This window comes from Episyrphus balteatus, chromosome 1 (genome assembly GCF_945859705.1).
Source record: "Episyrphus balteatus chromosome 1, idEpiBalt1.1, whole genome shotgun sequence".
Classification (NCBI taxonomy): domain Eukaryota; kingdom Metazoa; phylum Arthropoda; class Insecta; order Diptera; family Syrphidae; genus Episyrphus; species Episyrphus balteatus.
The window spans coordinates 39161877-39185447 of NC_079134.1; the positions used below are offsets into that span (position 1 = coordinate 39161877).

Here is a 23571-nt window from a genome sequence, read left to right on the forward strand (position 1 = left end):
AATGCGATTAATTTGTGACCCGGTCGTGTAATTGATTTTTTTTTGCTGTGATTAGCACAGAAAAAAAAACAAAGTGAACAAAAAAAAATAATAAAAAAAAGAAAAGTATTCGGTTTTAATAAACTAACAAATTATTAATATTTATCACCTTCCTGGATGGAACCACCAATGTTTTTTGACCAACGTTGATACTTACAACTGTACGTATTCGACGAAAGTTCAAATTTCATAAAAATAAGAAGTCGGAAGCGGTGATAATTTTATTAATAAATGTAAGTTTTATTATCCGTTCAATTTCTTAACAATTATTGGATAATGCTTAATTAATTAAATTTAATATAAATAAATATTTTCGAAAGATTTGTGTTTGACGTATATTGCCATCAAACACTTTCCAATCGAATTTTTAATTATAAATACTACTTTATGTTAATTAATTACTAACAATCACAACTAAAAAAGGGTTTTTTCGAGATTATGTTCGAACGACGTATATTGTCATCGATCGATTTCAATTTCGAATTTCACCTTTTCTTTACTATTTAGTTTTAAATGTTAATGTTAAAAAATATATCAAATTATATTTGTTTTACGTATATATTCGTAAAACAATTTCAATTTGATTTACAACTTACAATTTTTGATAGATCCTTCTCGCTTGGAATGTCGGGAAAAAGTGAGTTTCTCCAGAAAATTGTCGCCCTTTTATATTCTAATTCGAGCTTTGGTGCTGCCATTCAAATTTGTAGAAATTTGTTGAAAATAATGAACCTTGGCAGCATTTTTCTTCCAGCTGCTTAGCTTTCATATGATTGTTTGTTGTTGTCGGTATATATGTTTGTCTCTTTTTCACTTATTGGATCTATTAGGAATTATAAAATATTAAATTATTAATAAATTATTAACATTTTTTATAATTCATTACAAAATTATTGTTCCCCAACTAAATATTTGTATTGTGAATAAGTTTTTTAATCTCGGTTTATAAAGTTGTATCGTTAAAACAACTTTGTTTATTCGCGCATGTTTGCAAGTGACGTTTAACTTTATTTGTTTGTTTTATTCGTGAAATATTTGTGTTTTGTTTAATTTTTTATTGTAAAAATATCAAAAGATTGTTAAATTAATTAAATTTAATGTGTATTTGTTCGGGGACATAAATTTATAAGTGAAATTTTAGTAAAAATAATATGTGTACTTTGTAGGTTATGTTTTGATAAACCCTTTTGTTGTAAATTTGTGTATTTAATTGTTTATATACAATTAAACATTTTCGTTTAATCATTAAAGTGATTATATTTGTTTATTTTAATTGTTTATGTATATTTAATACAAAAAAAATAAACTTGTGACGTTGTGTGTTTTAATATAAGGGTTGCAAATTGCAACTTCAATGTAAATTGTTCATTTTGTGATTTATGTGTTGTTTTTTGTTTGTAATTTAGTGCTAATAGTTTACAAATATGAAACTAAAGCAATTTAATTTAATTTTTCTTTCATTTGCAGGTTCCAACTTCCTTATTAGGCAATTAGATTTTGCTGGCGCTCCAATGGACATAAATTTGCAAATTTTTTTTTTTTTTTATTTACATTGCATTTATAACATAGGGTAAATTGATGATATTTTACCTTTGCAACATATAAAAAAAAAAAAATTTTTTTTTTTCTTTTTCAGGATTGAAGCTGAATATTAAGCATTTTTATTAATTTTAAGTTTAGAATTAAGTTAGATTAAGAATTTAAAATGTGATATGTAATATATGATCTTAAAAAAAAAATGAAAAACAAGATTTTTAATGAGTTATTTAATTTTTTAATTCAGTGTTTAGTAAATTCATTTCTCTTATAAAATTATACAATGTGTTTTAATTTGTATTTAAATTCATTTTAATGTGTGGTTGAACACTTTGGTTTTAATGAATAAAATTATTGAGAATTTGCCAAATCTCCAACAAAATGACATTTTAGAAGTTGCTCATTTGCAAGAATTGCTGATTGATCGAAATGAACTTATACGATTGTGCACATGTGATATTTCATTGTTGTATGGCTTTGTGCTGCTTTTGAGATTGATATCAATAACTATCAATTTATCAACTGGATTTTTGCATGTTTATCTTTGGCTACAAAATAACATGTTAATTAATTTTACTTTTCATGGTTTTAATTTCTTTGTTTGGATCATGCCGATTTTGTTTTATACTGTGCTCACATGTTATCAGAATATAACAGAAGAGGTAAATATGATGCACATGTACTTTGAGCTTAAAATTTCGTTTTATTGCATATTTAAATTGCATTTTTATGTTTTTACCAACAATTAAAAGTTAAAAATTCAGGCTAGACCATGGAGACTGTGAAAAATAAGTATTTTATACATTGCAACTTTTGTTTTTAATATATATTATTTCTTTGATTCCAAAATAAAAATTCAAAAATAAAAATAAATTTAAGATCCCAAGTTCTAGAAAAATAGAATAGAAAAAAATAAAGAGATTTGTGGCTTTAGCCAGAAAAGTCCACCATCAACCAAATCACAATATCACAGTACGACAGACCTTGGAAAAAGTAGTATTTCACTTAGAATTAGGTTTAGCTGAAGCAATAAAAAAAAATAAGTTCGCTGCTCAGCTCTTTTGTTTTAAGGAAGTCTTTTTAGTACAGGTAAAATAGTACATAAAATCAAGAAATAAAAAAAATAAAATGCACGACTGGGTCGCACGTACTTGCTCTTGCAGTTCACAGTATCCTTATATTAAATATTTATTGGAAATTTAAGATTTTGTTTAGTGTCGAAAAAAAAATAAAAAAAAAAAAAAAATTGAAAGTTTAAAAATTAAATTAAAAAATTTTTTTTTTCAAAAATGTTTTAAAAAGTTTTTTTTTATAATTAAAAATGATGTCTGTAAATTTTTAATGAAATTGACTTATGCTTAAGAAATATGTCAATTTTTGAAAAACGGCAACGCCATATTTCGGTTCTTCGCATTTTTTGAGAAAAACTAAAAACGCAGGTTTGTTAGAATCAATAGGTTAGGTTAGGTTAGGTTAAATGGGCTGACAGTTGATCTTGTTACCGTCACACTTAGATCAATGTAGATCCCTTGTGATACCCTGAAGTATTGTAACTTCATGAAAAAGTGATAACCTATGAATGCTATGGTTGTTCGAGCCATTTGGAGGACTTTACAAAGTTCAGTAGGCTATTGCCTGAAAGTTCCGAAAGTTCTTCTAATTCATTAAAGAAGTAGTTTCCTAAGAATTTTTTCCTAGTGCGACAGAGTGCTGGGCAGTGACAGAGGAAGTGAACAGTGTTTTCCTGTTCGTCCTCATTGCCGCAGCCTCTGCATAGATCATCCGTACTAAGCCCCATTTTCTTTTTGTGGTATCCTAGTAGGTTATGTCCCGTTAAGATGCCTATTAGGGATCTTAAGGAAGGTTTACTAAGTAGTAAGATCTTGTTTGATTTTTTCTCGTCGAAGTTCGGCCATAGTTTCCTGGTGTGACCGCAGGATTCTAGGAGGTTCCATCTTTCATTTGTTTTTTGTGAAATATTGTTGACAATATTTCGTTTTATTTCACATTGTGGGATTCTGATGTTATGGTCTATGAGAGAGGGATCAAGAACTGAGCCCTCCCTTGCAAGCTCATCCGCTTTTTCGTTGCCGAACACATCACTGTGGCCGGGAACCCAGCAGAGTCTTACATTATGCTGCATACCAAGAACCCTAAGCTCTTCGCGACAGCAAGAAACAAGCTTTGACTTGATTAAGGTGGCAGAAATCGCTTTTATTGCCGCTTGGCTATCAATGAAAAAGGTGATGTCAGCAGGTGATATCGCCATCATGGATATTTGTTTAGCAGCATTTTTCACTGCCAATATCTCGGCTTGGAAGACACTGCTGTGATCGGGGAGCCTGAAAGAACTGGCAAGGTTAAGGTATTCTGAGTAAAAACCTGCACCAACCCCAGTATTCATTTTCGAACCATCAGTAAAGATGGCGATAGTCGACTCATTTGAGAAAGGTACACTGTTTTCCCAATCTTGTCTGTTTGGGAAACTGACATTAAAAGACTTGTTGAAGTCTAAGTAAGGGGTCATGTAATCTGTACTTACGTTGTTGCCAACGTAGTTAGAAAGGATCGTAGTGTGGCCGTTTTGACTAGTATTCCAAATGTTGGTTTGACTGAGTCGTAGGGCGCTGTTTGCTGCTAATTCTTGTACAAATAGATCTAAGGGAGTGAGATTAAGGATTGCTTCCAGCCCTGCGGTTGGAGTGGACCTCATCACCCCCGTAGTGCTAATGCATGCTGTTCTCTGTACTTTGGTTAGGGTCTTCAAGTTCGTGGATTTCTCCAGAGCTTGCCACCAGACTAAGCTGCCATAAGTCAGAATGGGTCTGACAATGGCGGTATACATCCACATGATTATTTTAGGATTTGGTCCCCAGTTTCTGCCAAGAATTCGATTGCATGAGTAAAGTGCAAACGTGGCTTTCTTATATCTTTCTTGAATGTTTGGACCCCAGTTAAGTTTCTTATCCAAGATCACTCCGAGATATTTCGCTTTATCCGAAATCTTAAGTGGGGTGCCATCAATTTTTGGCACTGCAAAAGGAGGAATTTTCCTTCTGTTTGTGAAAAGTACCATTTCTGTTTTAAGGGGGTTTACTTTAAGACCGCATCTCCTGGTCCAGTTACTGACCTTAGATAATGCGCTTTCTAATTGTTCGCTTACAGTGGTTAGGTATTTACCTGTCGCTAGAAGAGCTAGATCGTCTGCGTAGGCTATAACCTTGACACCGCTGTTATTCAGTTTGATGAGAATCTCATTCATCACCAAAATCCAAAGAAGAGGTGATAAAATACCGCCTTGCGGAGTTCCTCTAGATGCGTACATTTTAATATGTGACCCACCTAATTCACTATTTATTTGTCTGTTTTTCAACATGCACACGATCCATTTTATGACCGTGTCTTCTATTTTAAGATCAGTGAGTGCTTTTTCAATTGCACTATTATGAACATTATTGAATGCTCCTTCTATGTCTAGAAATGCTGCGAGGGTATATTCTTTAACCACAAGTGACTTTTCTATTGTTCTGACTGCACAATGTAAGGCTGTTTCTACACTTCTACCTTTTGTGTATGCATGCTGAAAGGGTGATATAGTCTCCGGTCTTAAATAACTGCGGATATGTATATCGATTAATCTTTCAAGAGTTTTGAGTGTAAAAGAAGTTAGACTGATAGGTCTGAAATCTTTTGGTTCTGTGTAACTGGATTTACCAGCTTTAGGTATAAAGACAACTTTGACTTCACGCCATGTTTTAGGGACATATCCCAGTTGTAGGCTATTTTGGAATATTGAGATCAGGTATGGAATAATGAATTCACTACTTTTTTGCAGCATCAAGGGGAAGACGCCGTCCAGGCCTGGAGATTTATAAGGAGAGAAGGAGTTGATGGCCCAGATCAACTTTTCTTTCGTAATAATTTCTCTAGGAATTTCACAAAATGAGTGCAAAGAGTTTGTGGAAACATTTTCCAATTCAGAGTTACTACCTGGGAAGTGATCTTGCACCAGGAGTTTTAAGCTGTCTTGACAAGATTCAGTCCATTGGTTATCAGGCCCTTTTAGGGAGCCTATAGGAGTGATTGTTTTGGAGAGGATCTTCCTTAGTCTTGCCGAATGATTTGTACATTCGATAGTACTACAAAAGTTTCTCCAAGAACATCGTTTGGCTCGTTGAGTTTCTGTCTTAAATTTTCTTTGACTGGTTTTGTAGGATTCCCAATCACTTTCAGCTCTAGTGCGTTTAGCACGATTGAAAAGTTTTCTAGTTTCTTTTCTTATGTTACTGAGCTCAACTGTCCACCAGGGTGGTTTGTTGTTTTTCTTCTTCGCGGTAATAAGAGGACAACTTTTGTCCAATGCATCGCGTAGAATTCCTGTGAATTCCTCTGTCAATTTATCTAAGCCATTTGGGTCTAGATTATTATCAGTCCTCAGGGGACTGAGGTTCTTAACTATTTCCCTATTGAATACCTGCCAATCGGTACGCCTATTATTCCTAAAGGGCTTATTGTGCCTATCAGCATCAGGGGTATAAAATTCTATTAGCCTATGGTCGGAAAAAGAGATTTCATCTAAAACCTTCCATTTTTCTAATAGGCAAGTGTCTGAGTTATTCGTCAAAGTAATATCAAGAACCTCTTCACGTGTTTTTGTAACAAAGGTGGGGGTGTTGCCTCTGTTAGCTACCACAAGGTTATTTTCGATAATATATTCGAAGAGGGACTCGCCCCTAGTATTTATGTCAGTGCTTCCCCATTGCACATGATGTGAATTAGAATCACAACCTAAAATGATATCAAATTTGTTCTTACTTGCAAAAGATATCAACGTTTTAGTGATATCTGCCGGTGGTCCTTCTATGCTATCATACGGCATGTAGGTGGAAGAGAAGATGAGCGTTGGAAGCCCATCGCGTTCCAGTTTTACCGTAGTCTGGTCAATGTTGCTGTAAGTAGTTAGAAGAAAAAGATTAAACTGTTTCTTAGCTACTATGCATGTTCTAGGGTTACTATTTTGACTGTCAAGATTTGACTTGTACAGCAGTAGTTCTTTAGTTAGAATCAATAAGTCTATTACGTATACCAAATTTAATCAAAATCGTTAGAGTCGTTTTTGAGAAAATTGCAATACCTCGAAAACGTTATATGGGAGATATGTGTTAAAAAGGAGATATTAAAAAAAAAAAAAAAACGGGTCTAGAGAATAACGTCAAAATCATCTGTACCAAGTTTCAAGCGAATCCATCCATCCGTTTAGGCCCTAGCTCAATGTACCTACAGATGGACGCACAGACGCACATACGCACAGACGCACAGACTGACGGACGGCATGACGAAAACCACTTTTTTGATCTTCTCCATCGTCGTAATGTTGGTTTTGATTAAAACCTCAAATTTTTTTTTCTACACGAAACCAATACTTGCCCTATAGAGCAAGTAAAAATTGTTACACTCATGAAACTTGGCAAAAAGTTTGCTTTTGGGATAAGAACCAAGGACAAAAAAAGTATATAAAAAAAAGTTGGGTGAAAGGGTGTTTTTTTGCGGACAAGAGGGAGGGGGTGAAGATCAAAAATATACCGAAAAAAATTGTTAGTCGAATATCATCATATGACACTTGAATTAAGAATCTATAAAAAATACAAAATTATCTTGAGTGAAAGGGTGTTTTTTTTTTAAGAAATGGTGAAATTCGGAATTATTACCACAAAAACTGGGAAAAAATTGTTACACCAATGAAAATTGGTAAAAATGTTTCATTTATAACAGAAACCAAGAACCCGAAAAGTCTATACAAATATTTTAGGTTAAAGGGTGTTTTTTATTGGGAAAATAGGGAAAATCCGCGATAAGTCCAATAAAACAAAAGGTACCGTCACGAAATTCAATAAATATGTTCTCTTTCTCAACGGGATTACGAATAAAAGAAATCTATACATTTTTTTCATGTGAAAGGGGGTTTTTTTAGGTGTAGAGAAAATATGGGTATATTTGGAAAAGTGTGCAATACTAGAGTAGTACTATTATTACCCTATTGAAATTCAGGAATTATGTAACTTTTGAGATAAGAAACAAAAATCTAAAGTGTCTATAAAAATTTCACGGTTAAAAGGGTGTTTTTTTGAGTGAAAACAAAAATGATGGATCACCCTAATGAAATTTTATGAAAACGTTGAATTTGGGATAGAAAGCAAGAATAAAGAGTTTTTATAAAAAAAATTAGGTGAAAGGGTGTTTTTTTCGAAGAGACAGTAAAATCGGTAATTGGTCCAAAAAGCCAAATCGATAACATGTATTTTCTTTTTTTGCTATTTTTCATAAACATTTTTTTGAAATTTTTAATACTTTGAAATTATCTGTCTGTAAATTTTGAATAAAATCGATTCAGTTTTCGACAAGATATTACTCGATTAAGCCATATGTTCTCTATCGGAATTTTCTGTTTTTAGAAGCCTCTTAGATCTTAGATCATTGCGTTCATCAATTTTTTTTTTTCCAGAAAATCCCAATGCATTAAAAACGTTGTAAAGCGAATCAAAAATTCATCTTAATTTCTTTGACACTTCGCCAAATATTCGTAGTCCAGTCAAATAAGTGTTGAACATCGGAGTGAATGCTAATAGAAATATTTTTTGCTCAAAATTATCGTTTTGGTATTTTATAACTAACCTTCAAAAGTCAAAAATATATCTGATGTCCGCAAGTATAGCTATTTTCAAGGACAAACAGCGAGATAAATAATACTCACATCATATGACACATGCTTTCAACGGTATCCAAAATCAAGGCAATTTTACGTACCATATGAACGTAATAGTAGCAAACCTACTTCCGAAAACTCTTTAAAAATTATGGTAACGTAACAAAATTTTTATTAAGCCTTCTAATATTCATCATCATTAAGAATCAAAACAGTTAATTGAACAAAAACACGTAAACCTATGAAATAACATTGGGGAATTTTTGAATATGCACTAAACAACATAATTGTACAATGTACAACCTCGGAATAATTGCTAATAGGCTATTTTGTTTTTGTTTTTAATCATAGTTTTGATATTCTATGTGGGATAAGAAAACAATAAAAAGACCCGAACTATGATTCTAACAAATTTAATTCAATTTAAGTATTGTAATTTAAACAAAAAAAAAAGATATTTCAAAAAATTTAATTATAAGAAATATTCAAAAAAAGTTTTTTTTTCATAAAGGTTATATTTCATGAACGAAGGCTAATAGAATTTTTCTGATTGCGGATTCGGGTTCAGCAACCCAAAAACCTCTAGAAAAGTATATTTTAGGTCTTGTGGTAAAAATTATGTGACCAGTGCACAGTGGGTACCACCAAAAAAAGTCAGATGGTTACACCTTTTTTTCATTTCTTAATAACCATTCAAAGTCAATATATAAAATAAAGTATAGCTTGCTTATCGTTGCAGTTATAAGGTGTGAACTTGGGATAGTCATAACGGATGTAAAAAAATTGTGGAAAATGTTAAATTATTATGGATATTAAAGGAGATGGTTAATACTTCCTAAAAACATAAATTATATTGTTAAATAACATTAAGGCTTCTTGTAATGGGGCTCGTAAGTCGTAACCGAAGCAATTTTAATCATTTTTATTTAGCTTAATTTTCAGTAGATTTGGAGATTTAGTTGGCTTACCTTCGAGTACCTTCAACAATTTAAGTTCTCAAATGAAGAATACTGTCCTACCTTTCAAAATAATAGCGCAGTTTTTTCCCCTTTTCGAGTAATACGAGTTTAAATGACCCTACACTGAAAAAAAATTTCAACTTAAAACTAAAAGATTGCCTTATTGGCACTTTTATTAAGGGTAAGGTGAACGACTGACAGTCAGCTTCGATTCCCGGCATTAACCATTTTTTTTTTATTTTTTATTTTTCTTCCAAATAACAAAAAATTTAAAAAATTGACTTGATGTATTATTTTGCCATAATAAATCATATAAAGTCATAATACAGGCGTTTTATTAAAAAAAAAATGGTCATTATATTTTTGACCGCACTTTTTATGGGAGGGTACCCACTGTACAGTGACTTAAACTTTAGATTAAGTTTAGTTTCTCTTTGGATTATTAACTTAAACTTAAGATATCTCCAGCAAAAAAAGAGATATCGGGAAAATTTAAAAAGTTTTTAAAAGAAGAATATCTCTTTCTTATAATCACCGTTACAAATTTTTTTTACAATGAATTACATACCTCACATAAAACCAGAACCTCGAAAACAGCCAAAATGACGTTTTTAGCATTTTATAACGGTAATATTTCAAAAACGAAGGCCAATCAAATTTTTTTCACTTCAGATTCGAGTTCAGCACATCAAAAACCTCTAGAAAAGTATGTCTTGGTTCTTGTGGCAAAAAAAAAGTTCAATTTTGTTGACAAGAGTTTAGACCACTACTATAGTCTCAAAAACATTTCGTTTTGAAAAAAAAAAAAAAAAATAGTAAAAACAATTAGGTAGGTATGTCAAAATTGAATAAGAAAAAAAAACGTAACTCTAAAAAAGAAGTTAAGTTTTCCTTTGTTGATATTAAGTCTGGCACAAAAAAACGCACCGAGTAAAGATATAATATAATGCATATTAATAAAAATAATTTTTAAATCTAAATTTAAAAAAATAGAAAAAGATGTTTAAATGTATGAAATTGTATAATAATACCGAATTTAAGGTTGTAATAAAATTTATCTATAATCTAATTTAAACCGTGAACAATGAGTGCCAATATAAACATCAGAGCGCAACTTGAATATTCAAAATATATACATAACTCATACAAATCAACTCATAAAGCAAAACATAATGTTCTTGTTAATATGAAATTATTGTTACTTTTCTTCTTTGATGCCTGCCATATTGCCATACAAAATAACATAATTTAACTTAAACTGATTGCTTATTCTGTTTTGTTGTAAATCAGCAATCCAGAAAAATTCTTCCTAAAATCACAAAATAAATCAAGCGAGAATTTAATGTAATAACACACTTAATTTTAATAGAAGTTAATAATCATTTTATCGAAAAATATCAAAAACATAAAATAAACAACTAAATTGATGTGTCACTTTTTGTAGCATGTAGCAGTTTAATAGAATTATTCCCGCAAGGATGTACTCGTACATTCCCAAAGGACTATCAATTCAACTTTCTTGTTTAAGTTACTTCGGAATTTTTCCTATTTATGAAAACCAACAAAATCAGTTGCAATTCCTTCCAAAACAATCAATACGCTATTATGCAGCTATCATAGCATATTATCTGTCCATACTCGCTATTTTGATTTGCGTTGGTTTAACAACCGTTCAACCATTTTTGGACTATTGTTTCAGTTCTTATGATTTTATTAATTCGACTCAAATTCACAGACTTATCGCTCATATTTTTGGTGGTGTTTCACAAATTTTGTGCAACATAATTTTATATCGCCGAAAAGCACTTAACCTCAAAATATGCAAATGTGTAATACGTTTGAATAATAAATATAAAGATTTGTGCAAAACTGATTTTAAAAAATCGTCCATTGATATTTCATGTCGATTATTTTTGATATATCTGGTTTTTGTTGTGTGTTGTTCTATCAACCTAATAAGATTATCTGTGAAATGTTTTAATAACTCATTTATGCGTCATTATCAGTGTCCTTCCCCATTTATTGAAATTTTTGAACTCGTATTCGGTGGATTACAATTAGCGATTTATACGTCACTTATAAGAATGATCAATGAAACTTTCTTTTTGATGCACAAAACGATTGAGCATTTGTCTAAGCTCAAAAATGACTTTACGCAAATGATAAGTTTGCAAGAGTTATTGATCGATCGTAATGAACTTATACGATTGTGTAAATGTGATATTTCATTATTGTACGGATTTGTGTTGCTTTTGAAATTGACATCGACAATTATCAATGCATCAACTGGATTTTTGCATATTTATCGTTGGCTGCAAAATTACGTGTTAAAGAATGTTGTTTTAAATGGTTTTAGTTTCATTTTTTGGATTATTCCAATTATGTTTTATACTGTTCTCACATGTTATCCGGATATATCAGAAGAGGTAAATAGAATACAAATAGTTTGAGCTGATATTGTCGCTTACTGGAGCGACCAAGTTATAAAAATGTAAATTCGGAGAATAAAAAGAGTTGGTACTTGTTTTTTTTTGCCCTCATAATGGCGCCCGAAAAACACAAATAACTCAATTCCCTATTTCCAAAAATATAACAAAATTGCACTTTTTTTATGCTTTATGAAGTTTCTTAACTAATCTGCCATCAGTTTTTTTTTTTCTACCAGCTCTAGCAAAAAAATCGATTATTGAGACTTTAGAAAAGGAATATCTCGAAAACGCAAGCTAATAGAAAAATTTTGACTTCGGGTTCGAGTTCAACACCTCAAAAACTTTCGGAAAAGTTCATCAAACTTGGTAAAACAAAACTTTTGTTGCCCAGTGTATCTAATTGATTTTCAGAAATTACATCAAACATTCAGTATGATCATTAAAATATATAGAAACATTTTTCACAGACAGGGATAGTTCTTCAAATACCTTGTCAATTTTTCAAAATTGTTGGTTAAAAGAGCACTTACTGGGGCAATTCGTCTCCTTATCAACATCACCTATTTTCGCACAAAAACAAATTACACACTTTTTCAAAGATTTTATTGTAAAAAAGCAGAATTTTGAAATCTAGAATTTTGAAGTCAGAATTTTTACCAGCTCCATTATTTTCTTTTACTTATTTGGTTCCATTTTTAAATAATGTATTATGTTTGTATCATTCGGCAGAAAAACATTTTAGAATGAACAAAATACTTACATATTAATATGAAGCCCATGTAGAGTATTTTATGTTTTTTTTTAAACATCGATTGGATTTTGAAAATGTTTTTTTTTGACGCCATCTTCTTATTTATATTAAAAAAAATATTTGTACATTATTCTTCTTCTGTAATAAAAATTGGTGATCTGAAACCAATATTGACAGTAGTTAAAGGCTCTATTTATTCACTCTCCATTATATTTAAAGTCGCCATTAAATCACTACGAATTTTAAAATTTAACATTTTAAAAGGAGAGTAAATAAATTAAGCCTTAATGATATTTTTTAAATCGTCAATATTCTGAAAATGTTCTCTTGAGTCTAATTATATTTAAGCATTTTCAAAATTTAACTTCTTTTGAAAACTTATATTTTTTTTATATTAAACTCACAAAATTAAGCCTCATTCTAACTTATCGTCCATAGTTATAAAATAGCAGTAAATAGTTTGAAAAACCGTAAAAAGACCAATTTTAAAACCTTTTCCAAATTGATTGAAACGTAAGAAACAAATTTTCTAACAACGTAGAATTTATTTCTTTGTAGAGTATAAAGAGGATATTTTGAATGTTTAGTTTAAGTTTAGTTTTTTTTTTTGTAATCTTAAATTTTGCAGTCTAAGAAAATTCGTAGAAAATGAAACTTGAATAATCGTTTTGTCAGAAAAAAAAAACGATGCAACTCTTCTTATCCGGAATGATTGCTCTTATAACACCTGGGGTATCAGTTCGTAACTTGGAACAATTATTTTGTTAACTCGATTCGATCATGCGTTCTCGAAAACCTTTGATTGAACCAAATTAGATCCTGCCTATATTGAACCAACTAACATTCTGGGACCCCTGCTCTTTTCTTATTCTCATTGACCAAGTTTTTGTGTAAGATTAAAATACATTATTAATGTCGAATGTTGAAATTTGAATATAAGCTTTTTTTTCTTCTCAACTTTTCAAAAACTGTTTAATAATAAAATGTTCCATTTTTCAGGCCAATAAAACAGCAAGAATTCTTTCAAGGATATCACGAAGGGGAACTGATATTGAAAAAATGGTAGGTAAATAAAATTTCAGATACATAGTTTAGTAAATTGCAAGATAATAAATTAATACCTGCATATAAGAACCTTGGTCTGCATTTTAAAGGACATTTTATTTCTTTGAAAATTATTCACTATTATGAATTTCTAATGAAATGATATTCTTTTTCCCTTGAAATTATATTCCCTTTACAAATAATGTATTTTTATTTAATTATTATCAGCGGAGCGTAACATGCTTCATTATATTCGAGAGAAAAACAATTGTAGTTATTAAACTTAGATTAAAAAAATAGACTATTTAAAGGAAAACAACTTTATATTTCTTTCAAGGTCGATAAATTTCTTATGAAAAATATACAACAGAAACCTATACTCACAGCATATGGCTTCTTTCCACTAAACAAACGAACGCTATTTAAGGTACGTTAAAAAATGAATTCAAAAGATTTTTTAAATCATATAAATGACATTGGTTTCCTAGATTTTTGCTGCAATTTTCACATACATGGTAATTCTAATACAATTCAAGGATATGGAAAATACAAACAAAAGACTTCTTGGCACAAAAACAACGACTATGTCAGCTCCTACAGTATCGTAACTTCGGAACGACTTTAAATGGGGAACAGAATTTTAGCCATGGTCCTTATGTGCGACTCTATTTCTCATTTAAACAATAACTTTTTGATGGGGAAAATATTTCCGCTGTTCAGAATCAAGTTTCAACGAAGAATCAAATTGTTGGTGAAGGATACGAAACAAGTATAAAACACAGGACACAAATATTTAAACAAGAAAGCATTTTTTTTTACAAAACGAATTATATTGATTTAAAATTATTCTATTATGTTTGATAACAATTTTCAATCATATTAAATTACATGTTATTGTTTTCGGGATAAAACAAAAAAAAAAAATAAGATAAAACAGCTAACAGAAAGAACAAAAAGCATTTGTTTAAAAGTTCTTCTAAACACTTTCTTTTTTACTAATACCACACTCTCATATTGTAACGGTATCAGTAAACATTTTATAATTTAAATTTCTTTTTGATAAGGCACACGTTTTTTTTAAATTTTGTTGTTGTTGTTATTATTTAAAAATTAAAGATAAGTGATATAAAATTTAAACAAACAAAATAAAAAATTGCATATAAATGTAAAATTGCGCTATTTAACAAAAATTATATAAAAAAAAATATTTAAACCAAATTTATGATTCTTAAATAAAACAAAAAAAAATATATTTTATACAACTAACAACTCAATACAGCTAATAAAATCGACTTTTCATCAACAATTATTGTATATAATGTAGATATATATTGTTTTGCTTATTTTCAATTAGGCACACGACAAAAAAAGAATCTAGAATCTTTTATAAAACTATATGCTTGACTCTTTAACAATAGGTTATAACTTTTTTTTTATATTTATATATATATTTATTTTTTCTTTAAATAATTGTACTTTAATTTTTTTGTTTGATTCATATTTTTTTTTTGTTTCTTTTTTTATAATTTCGTATTATTTTTTATTTAGAAGAAAAATTTCAATTTTGACTATGAGCCTGTTAGGTTGGGATGTTGGCCTGGAGTGTTATTAATCGCTTTAGATACTTCTTCCTGTAGTGTTGATGGCGGGTCAGATAAAATATCAGTCGTTGTGGATAAGTAACGTAGTTTGTTTGAAACAGCTGAAATAAAAAAACATTTTGATTTTATTAATTTAACTGTAGAAAATTTAAATAAACAAAACAAATAATTATAGCGCACGAAATAAGAAACAAGTTATTACAGTCGGTAGGAAAAATATTATTTAAATGGAGTGTATTTGATTCTGCATTTCTGTCAACTCATTTTCAACTAATAGACAAACAAATATAAAACGATTTTTACCCACTACAAGAATAGAAAAAAAACGTCGGACCTGTGTTCTGGGAAAAGTGGTTTCTATAAGATTTGATGAAATTTTAGTATTTTGGAATTCATAACGTGCTGATCAAAAAATTTGTTCCTAGCGCGAAGGGTTTCTGAGACATTTAGGTATAAAAAACCACGAGGGTGAAGATAAGGGAGATACATTATTATACCTAATCATTTGTTTACTATAGAGATGATTTTTTTCTTAATAGTGACTAGATGACACTAGAGGAAAAGCAATAAGACCAAAATTTAAGATGAAATTTCGGAAAGCGATGCACAAGTGATTGAAAAATGCAATCAGCAATTAAACGAATCTGAGACAACAGATGCTTTTGAAATAGCGATGCACTTAAATTTTAGCGGAATCGAAAATTCAGCACGTTTTTCAACATTATCATCAATTCAAGTCTATCGAAAGCACTACGATCTCCCTTGGAGCCAAACATTTATGGGATGTGATGTTGTTTCAGTTCTACACAAGTTCTTCCAAATTGGTATGGCGTAAACGGTTAATGCAATTAGATGTAAATGAAGTTGAGTGTCAGTAACCCGTGACATATCAAAACCATCTGTAAAACCTATCTAGTTAATGAGAAACTTGAAATTATACTGAACTAATTTACATAGTTTAAGAGCCGGCAGCAGATTTCTTGCGCGAGAGGTAACCGATTTATATTGATAGAGCAAGGAGGTCCATCTATAGCAATAACAAACATGTAAGTCTGCCGGCTTGTATCGGCGCCGATTCTGAGAAAAAGTGCAATAACACTGCAGTTTTTTAAATGATTATGGAAACAAAACAAAAATTTTGGCATTACAACAGTTTATCATTCCCTGAAACCAAAAAAAAAATATGCTTTAAGTGAGTTTACTCATTAACTTCTGTCCGAAAAATGCAATTAAAATGTGAAAATTCACGAGAATTCAAATTCATATTGTGGTCAGATGGATTCGTTTAAACATTGATAAATTATATTTTTGGTATCACGTATGATTGAGCTACATATTAGAGAGGCAGTAATTTTTTTGGTATCATAATCATTTGAAAAAAACTGCACTTTTATTGCACTTTTTCTCAAAATCGGCGCCGATACAATTATTTTGATGGTTTTTATAGTCATTCATAAATTTTATCGTCAGTGATATCAAAATCTATTAGAAAAATATGTTTTGTTTTAAATAAAAATGAAATATTTAGCAGTTTTGTTAATTTTTCTTTTTAAATGCTAATTCGGGACACCATATTGAATCCGAAATATTGAATATAAAAAAATACTAGATTTATCGTATTCTATGTGTAACTAATTTAATCACTTTTCGTATGATTTTGAACACCAAAAAGTATGACACTTTCTATCGAGAATTGATTAATATTTGGAAAAAAGCAACTAAGCGCTTTACAATTATTATTGTACAAAAATGATCCACTTTTCAGGAAACTTTAAGTTTTTTCGTCCTTTTTTTTTGCATTTAAAAAAATTTAATTGAATGTATAATATATATCAAGCAAATTGACGAAGTTATGAGTATCCTAATACTTCACTTATTAACGTATTATATCAAAACTTTAAAGCGTGCCAATCATAACTTCAAGACTCCTGCACCGATCCTTTTAAAATTTTGAACACTATTTTAGTACATAATTTACGAGGCTGATGACGAGCTTTTTAAAATTTCTTTATAATTTTCACTTTGCAATAATAAATAAGCTGTTATTTATGCCTAAAAACGCGTTTATCCAACAGCGTCACATTAACGAAAGCTCAAACGTGGACTTGAGAAAAATCTTGACTAACTTTTCTAGTAAGTTATGACTCTAAAAGTGTGTGACTAAATTCAAAAGTCGTGGGCTATTTCTACCATCGTCAAATATTCATAATGTTTTTTTTTTTTTACCTGGACGCAAATCAACTAGCGAACAGTGCTGATCCACCCATAAGAAAACTGTTCGTTGGAGTTCATCCGCACTAGCACTTGACACAGATGTTGTATAAGATGCTAAAAGTGGCTCTAATATCAAACCAAGCTGAAAACAAAACAAAAATAATAGTTACTTTTACATATTCGAAAAGATAATAGTACAAAATTTAAACAAAACTCACAATCCAGAATTTCCAATTCTGCATGGTACGACACTTTACATAATGCTCGTACAATTGTCGAACGTGTTCAGTGCGTTGGCGGGTAACTGGTGCTCCATTGGCAGGTAAAATAGAGTGCAGGTGCCTTAAAAATAATATTCACACAAATTTAACTCTATTTGAATTAAAATTTTAAATAATCATCCTTACGATAGTGAACTATTTAAGTTATCTCTCTCCTTCCGAAGCAAATCCATTTTTTCCTTGAGTATATTTCGTTCGGTCCGCAATTGCTTGATATAATCAGCACCTTTTTGCAACATTGCTGCCTTACTTAGCTATACAAACGAGAGAGAGAAGAAAAGAATATTCAAATAAATAAAACTTAAAGAACTGTTGACAAGACGCATTTACTTTTGCATTAGGATTCTGTTGTAATTGTGGTATCAACGAATGCAACATATCGAATCCATTCTTGATGTTGTACCTTCTTTTTTGCTCAGCATGAATATGTCCCGCCCGGCGATGTGTCTCTCGTGGATATTTTAATGTGTGCGTTGGCGATAGTGGAGAATCTTGATCATGAAATGATTCAGGCGATAAACTTATGTTGCTTGTGGACATATGACCTGAAGGTGGTGGGAAGCTTAACATCTGTAAAAATACAATCAAGTTTTAATAAAAAGTGGTTGTTGGTAAGTCGGTTTACGGACGATAATTTTACGTGATATTTATTTATTTATGTTAAAAACGAATTTTTATGAAAAACGAATTAATTTTTTGAATTCAATCATAATTTACAAGAAAAAGCTAAAAAAATTGCCTTTTTTCTTTTCTCATTATGTCAATTTTTTTATATGAATAACTCTCAAGAATAAAACCATATTTAAATTTATACAATGCTCAAAAGGTATACAAAAAAATTATGAAAAACAATAATTTTTTTTTTAAAAAAGCTTCTATCACCCAAAAATTCATTTGTTTTATATGACAATCTATAATAAATTTTATACCTACCATCTGAAAACCTATTGTGCTAGCTCAAAATATTTACATCAACCATGTCTTTACGGTTTCTACAAAAAGAGCTAACATTTTTTGAACCCAATCAATTTTTATCAAAAAGAGCAAGAAAATCAAGCTTTTTTTCTTCCATTTCCTTAAAGTCGATTTTTTTTATATGACCTGTAATAAATTGTAATAAATTTCATATCATATGTTAGCTTACTATTTTAGCTTCAATATGACGCTTCAATCATATCTGTACGATGCCTAACATTTTTTGAACCCAATCAATTTTTATCAAAAAGAGCAAGAAAATCAAGCTTTTTTTCTTCCATTTCCTTAAAGTCGATTTTTTTATATATGACAACCTGTAATAAATTTCATATCATATTTTAGCTTACTATTTTAGCTTTAATATGACGCTTCAATCATATCTGTATGATGCCTACAAAAAAGTAAGAATTTTCTAAAGCCAACCATGTCGAAATTTCGAACTGAAATGAAAGGTAACATTATCAGCATGCTCAATAAATCAAGATTCTATCTTCTCTAAATCAAAAGATATATAAGATAAAGTGTTAAAATAAAAACATAATTTTACCATTATCTCAAAATTGTGAATGCGAAATTTATTGATATTTTATACATATCGTTCATTTACTTGAATACTGTCATAACTCAAAAATCACGAGTTTTGAGTTATTAATGCAGAAGTTATTGGAATAAAAAAAAAACTCATTTCTTAACTTTAAAAATTGACGGAGAAGGAGCACTAGTTTTGTTTTAGAAACTAACTTTTTACATACATACAAAAATAGATCGATACTAAATTTAAAACTCGTTTTCTGCAAAACCAGTTTTCTTGAGTTCTGACAGTGTTTAAATAACTGCTTATTTTCGAAATGGTAACGGAGTTACGAATAACAGAGTTACGCGCGACAGAGTTACGGCCGTCAAAGTTACGCGAAACCGAAGTTACGAAAAACTAGAGTTACGAATTTTAAAGTTATGTTAAGCTATGACATGTGATTTTTGGGTTGGCAACAATTGCGAGGAACGATATGGAATTATGGAAATACAAACAAGAGATTAACATTTTTCTCATTGGTCAGAACTAAATGAGTTAAGCGAAAATGGGTGTTATTTAATCTTGTAAAATTTTGATTGGATAGGTATAGATATATAAAGTGGGTATTACAAAATACGCTATGAATAATTATATTAATTAATAGAAAAAAAAAAAAAATACGTGGGTGCAATATTAGTTGGACAAATAAGAAGTTAATTTCAATTATGTCCCCCAAACTTACATATGTATACTTATGTTTTTTTTTTCTATTTCAACGTTTGTATTTCCATAATTCCATATCGTTCCTTGCAATTGTTGCCAATCCAAAAATCACATGTCATAGCTTAACATAACTTTAGAATTCGTAACTCTTGTTTTTCGTAACTTCGGTTTCGCGTAACTTTGACGCTCGTAACTCTGTCGCCCGTAACTCTGGTATTCGTAACTTCGTCGGTTTCCCCTTATTTTCTATCTACAGTATAAATTTCATTCATTTATCTGTTAAAGAAACAATTCGACGGTTAAACTTCATAACCTCGTAAGTCTAAAAATTCGAAAAAATATTATTAATGCAAACAATTCAGAAAATTCAGAGCTATCTTTTGGTATATTCAGCTTAACAATGTTGTTCTGAACATTTTTCAAAAATTACAAAATTCTAACACTCGTATTGATAGATCCCATACAAAAACAAGAAACACATTTTGTTTTTTGATTTCTGAAAAACTTGCAAAAACGACTTACGAGGTTATGAAGTTTAACTGTCGAATTATAAAAATAAAAAACGATTAAAAATGGCCAAAAAACTTGTTTTTCCCGTTATTCAATCAAAAATCATTTTAAAGTTTCAATATTTTGCACATGCATGCCCATGGCTAATATCTATATGTCCTATAAGTTTGAGATTTTTTAAAAGCTCAAAAAAATTGCTTAAAATAAAAAAAAATACCTAAAAATAAAAGTAGGTGTTTTTTTTTAATTTATATTTCGAAACGCAGACTTTAAAAAAAATTCGCGCTTTGTGAAAGGTCTACCAAATGCTTTAGTTTAGAAAAAAACCGTTTATAACTTGGTTTTGAAATTTTCTAGAATTTTTTCAATATTTTTGGCAGCCTAATAATAAATTTATCTATCGATTAAAAACAAATTTCAGCTTTCTACAACGTTGCGTTTAGAAAATAGCCACCTTTTTGCAAGTTCGTTTAACCCCTATTTATCCTATTTAATGATTGAATTTTTTAAAATCCTTTAGGTTATTACATTTCAAATAAGCTCAGAAGATTTTTGTATCTTTAATAGTTTATTTTTAATTTTTGAATTGCATTTTATGTCACACTCCTAAAAATTTCAGGCGGAACGGGAGAAAATGGCGTCACTTTTTAGTGGATGCTACCATGGTTAATCGATTTTTAAGATGTTATCACGTCAAAAAAATAATCAAACTTTAAAAAACAATGAAACTTACTTTATTTCCAGGAGGACTATGCAACATGAGTGGTGGCGCTGGGACAGGTAACGAGGTTGACTTCTTTGGAGATGTTGCCTTCGGCATTGATTGATGCAATCCATGCTGATGATGCTGTTGCTGTTGTTGTTGCTGGGAAGACACGCGTATATCACTTGCTGATGGCACATAACTACTACTGCTCGAGCTTAAGCTAGTTGCTGAGGCAGAGGGTGGCTGACTAGGAGCTGTCAGGAGTTGTGCCAATGTTGAATTCAACATTGGATCACTGGTTGCTGTTTGCAGCCGTGGTACCTGCAAACTCGATCCACTTGCCACAACACTGCCACCACTAATCATTGTGGAGGAACTTTGATGGTGGATGGAGTTGCTACGCGAACGAGATTTATTACTTTTTGCTTGGTACTTGGGTACAACAAAATGCTCAATACTACGTGGTTCGAGCTTTTGTAGGGAAGAATTAAGTGGCAGACTGTTGGAACGGAACATTTCTTTAGTTATAATTGGTTGTTCCTGTTGTCTTTGTTGCTGTTGTTGTTGCTGCTGTTGTTGTTGCTGCTGTTGTTGTTGCTGCTGACTAGATGTAGATGACGTATTTAAGGGTAGAATAAGTTGATGTTGGCGAAGGGGCTGCGGTAGAGAATGAGAATGAATTTGATGTTGTTGAAGTTGTTGTTGTTGTTGCTGCTGCTGTTGTTGCTGTTGTTGTTGCTGCTGTTGTTGCTGTTGTTGTTGCTGCTGTTGTTGTTGTTGTTGCTGGACATGATCCTGCAAAAGTGTATTCATATGTCCGCCAGGTACACCTCCTCCCGCTATAGCAGCACGAACATTGATATAGTTGCCAGTTGAAGCAGACTTTGGAAAACTTTGTACATTCGGATATGGCTTAAAAGAGGGCAAAGGTAATGAGATACTAGGTTGTTGGGCAATTTGTGAACGATTCGCTAGTCGATGGAAGCCTAAATCACCCGTTGGATTGTTACTATTTATGGTGTACATTGATATAAGGGTATTGGAGGGTGCTGGTGGAGGTTCGATTTTAACATTGGGCAGAAGAGTACCCTTCTGCGCGACTGGATATGATTTGATATTCGAATTTTGAGGTATATTGAGCAAGTTCTGGGATTGACTCATGCCAAAGTTGTTGTTGTTTCCATTGTTGTTCATCATAACTGTGGGAAATTGTTGTTGGGATAATTGTTGTTGTTGCTGCTGCTGTTGTTGTTGCAGATTTGATTGTTGATTGGATGCTGATTGTTGTTGTGCTTGGATTTGAAGGGCTAGAGATTGTTGTAAATGCTGCTGTTGTTGTTGTTGGCTTTCGGCAAGCATTTGCTGATAGATCTCAGTTTGATGGAGGGTGGGTTGTGCTTTATCATAATTATGAGGTTCTCGTCTGAAATAAGATATCATTATAATTTTGTTGGATATAAAACAAAAATGTATAATTTTACCTAAATGGTCTTTGTGAAGTCTTTGAAACGCGTCCTTTAATAACGCTTTTAGTTGAGAATCCCATTTGACTGCCAGAATTTTCCATTGTAATTGGAAATGTTTTGATCGATTGGCGCTTAGGTGACGTACTAAAATCTGAATCAACTGAATGTTGTTGTTGATTATTATTGTTATTAGCGCTATTCATCATCATTGTATTGCTTAAATCTGGCTGACTTCCTAAATTATTTTGAAATTGTCTTTCAAGTTCAGAGTATTGTATGGCATTTAATGGGGTATTCAATTCCATCATGGTTGAGTCTTCACCATTGGACATGGATTGATTTTGATTTGTAACATCCATCATATCACTGGAATCCATTTGATCAGGACCTAGGTTTTTTGGTTTTATAAAAATATTTTCAAATACAAGTAGAATTTTTTTTTCGAAAAAGTTACCCATGATTGCTGAAAAACTACCATAATCGACAGCTTTTAACATATCGTCATTACCCTCTTCGGGTACTGATGGAAGACGTGTATTCTGCAAAAGTTCTGATTCAAACAAAAACTTGTTAGTTTGGACGTTGAAATCGGCTAAGTGCGGATGTAGCCTACCTTCAAATGTTAGATCAAGATCATCTAAATTTGGCTGCAATGGTCCTAAGCTAGGTTGAATAAAATCTGCATTTCCTGCTCCTCTAGCTGAAATTTGCAGAGAAAAATTATTTATTAGAGAAGTTTATAAGGGTTTTAAGAGATGATCGATCAGTCTTACCAATTTCTCTTGGATCAGGGAAGGGAAATGGTACATTTATAGCTGAAAATAAAGTGTCTGTAGTCCAGTCTTCAGTTAGCATCGGTGACCATTCAAAGAGATCCAATTCACTTTTCTATACAAAAAAAAAAATAAAGAAATAGGAATGAATATTGTCAAGTCTCAAAAAGGCAATATATGTATGTAACATACCGTGTCGTAAATCAAACAGCCAGAATTATTTGACTTGAAATTACGTCTCCATTTCCTGTATTCTGCTTTGATGACAGTTAACTGTCTTTTCCAGTACTTTCCTTCAAGGACAACACTCTAAAAATAAATGAAATATTAAATAATTAAAAATAGTA

At 31.0% G+C, this 23571-nt stretch overlaps 2 protein-coding genes across 4 annotated transcripts in view; one reads left to right on the forward strand and one right to left on the reverse strand.

The window, feature by feature from the left end:
• LOC129912909 (gustatory and pheromone receptor 39a-like) overlaps positions 1 to 14654 on the forward strand; it is a 51136-nt gene extending 36482 nt beyond the window's left edge. Inside the window, exons 2-4 of the mRNA XM_055991252.1 lie at positions 13417 to 13479; positions 13799 to 13888; positions 13950 to 14654. Coding sequence (XP_055847227.1) covers positions 13417 to 13479; positions 13799 to 13888; positions 13950 to 14069 — 273 coding nt within the window. The 3' untranslated portion in view covers positions 14070 to 14654. The remainder of the gene's footprint in view (positions 1 to 13416; positions 13480 to 13798; positions 13889 to 13949) is intronic.
• Positions 14655 to 15021: 367 nt separating this feature from the next.
• Positions 15022 to 23571, reverse strand: part of LOC129912686 (protein WBSCR14 homolog) — a 34393-nt gene continuing 25843 nt past the window's right edge. For 2 of the 3 annotated variants that reach the window (XM_055991051.1, XM_055991060.1), the window contains 11 exons: positions 23417 to 23533; positions 23225 to 23339; positions 23065 to 23151; positions 22906 to 23001; positions 22467 to 22839; positions 21013 to 22408; positions 17888 to 18127; positions 17684 to 17811; positions 17495 to 17618; positions 17289 to 17418; positions 15022 to 15163 (listed from right to left, as the gene is read on the reverse strand). In XM_055991051.1, coding sequence (XP_055847026.1) covers positions 15030 to 15163; positions 17289 to 17418; positions 17495 to 17618; positions 17684 to 17811; positions 17888 to 18127; positions 21013 to 22408; positions 22467 to 22839; positions 22906 to 23001; positions 23065 to 23151; positions 23225 to 23339; positions 23417 to 23533 — 2940 coding nt within the window. In that variant the 3' untranslated portion in view covers positions 15022 to 15029. Of the gene's footprint in view, positions 15164 to 17288; positions 17419 to 17494; positions 17619 to 17683; positions 17812 to 17887; positions 18128 to 21012; positions 22409 to 22466; positions 22840 to 22905; positions 23152 to 23224; positions 23340 to 23416; positions 23534 to 23571 lie in introns of all 3 variants that reach the window. The other variant, XM_055991044.1, reaches the window with a different exon arrangement.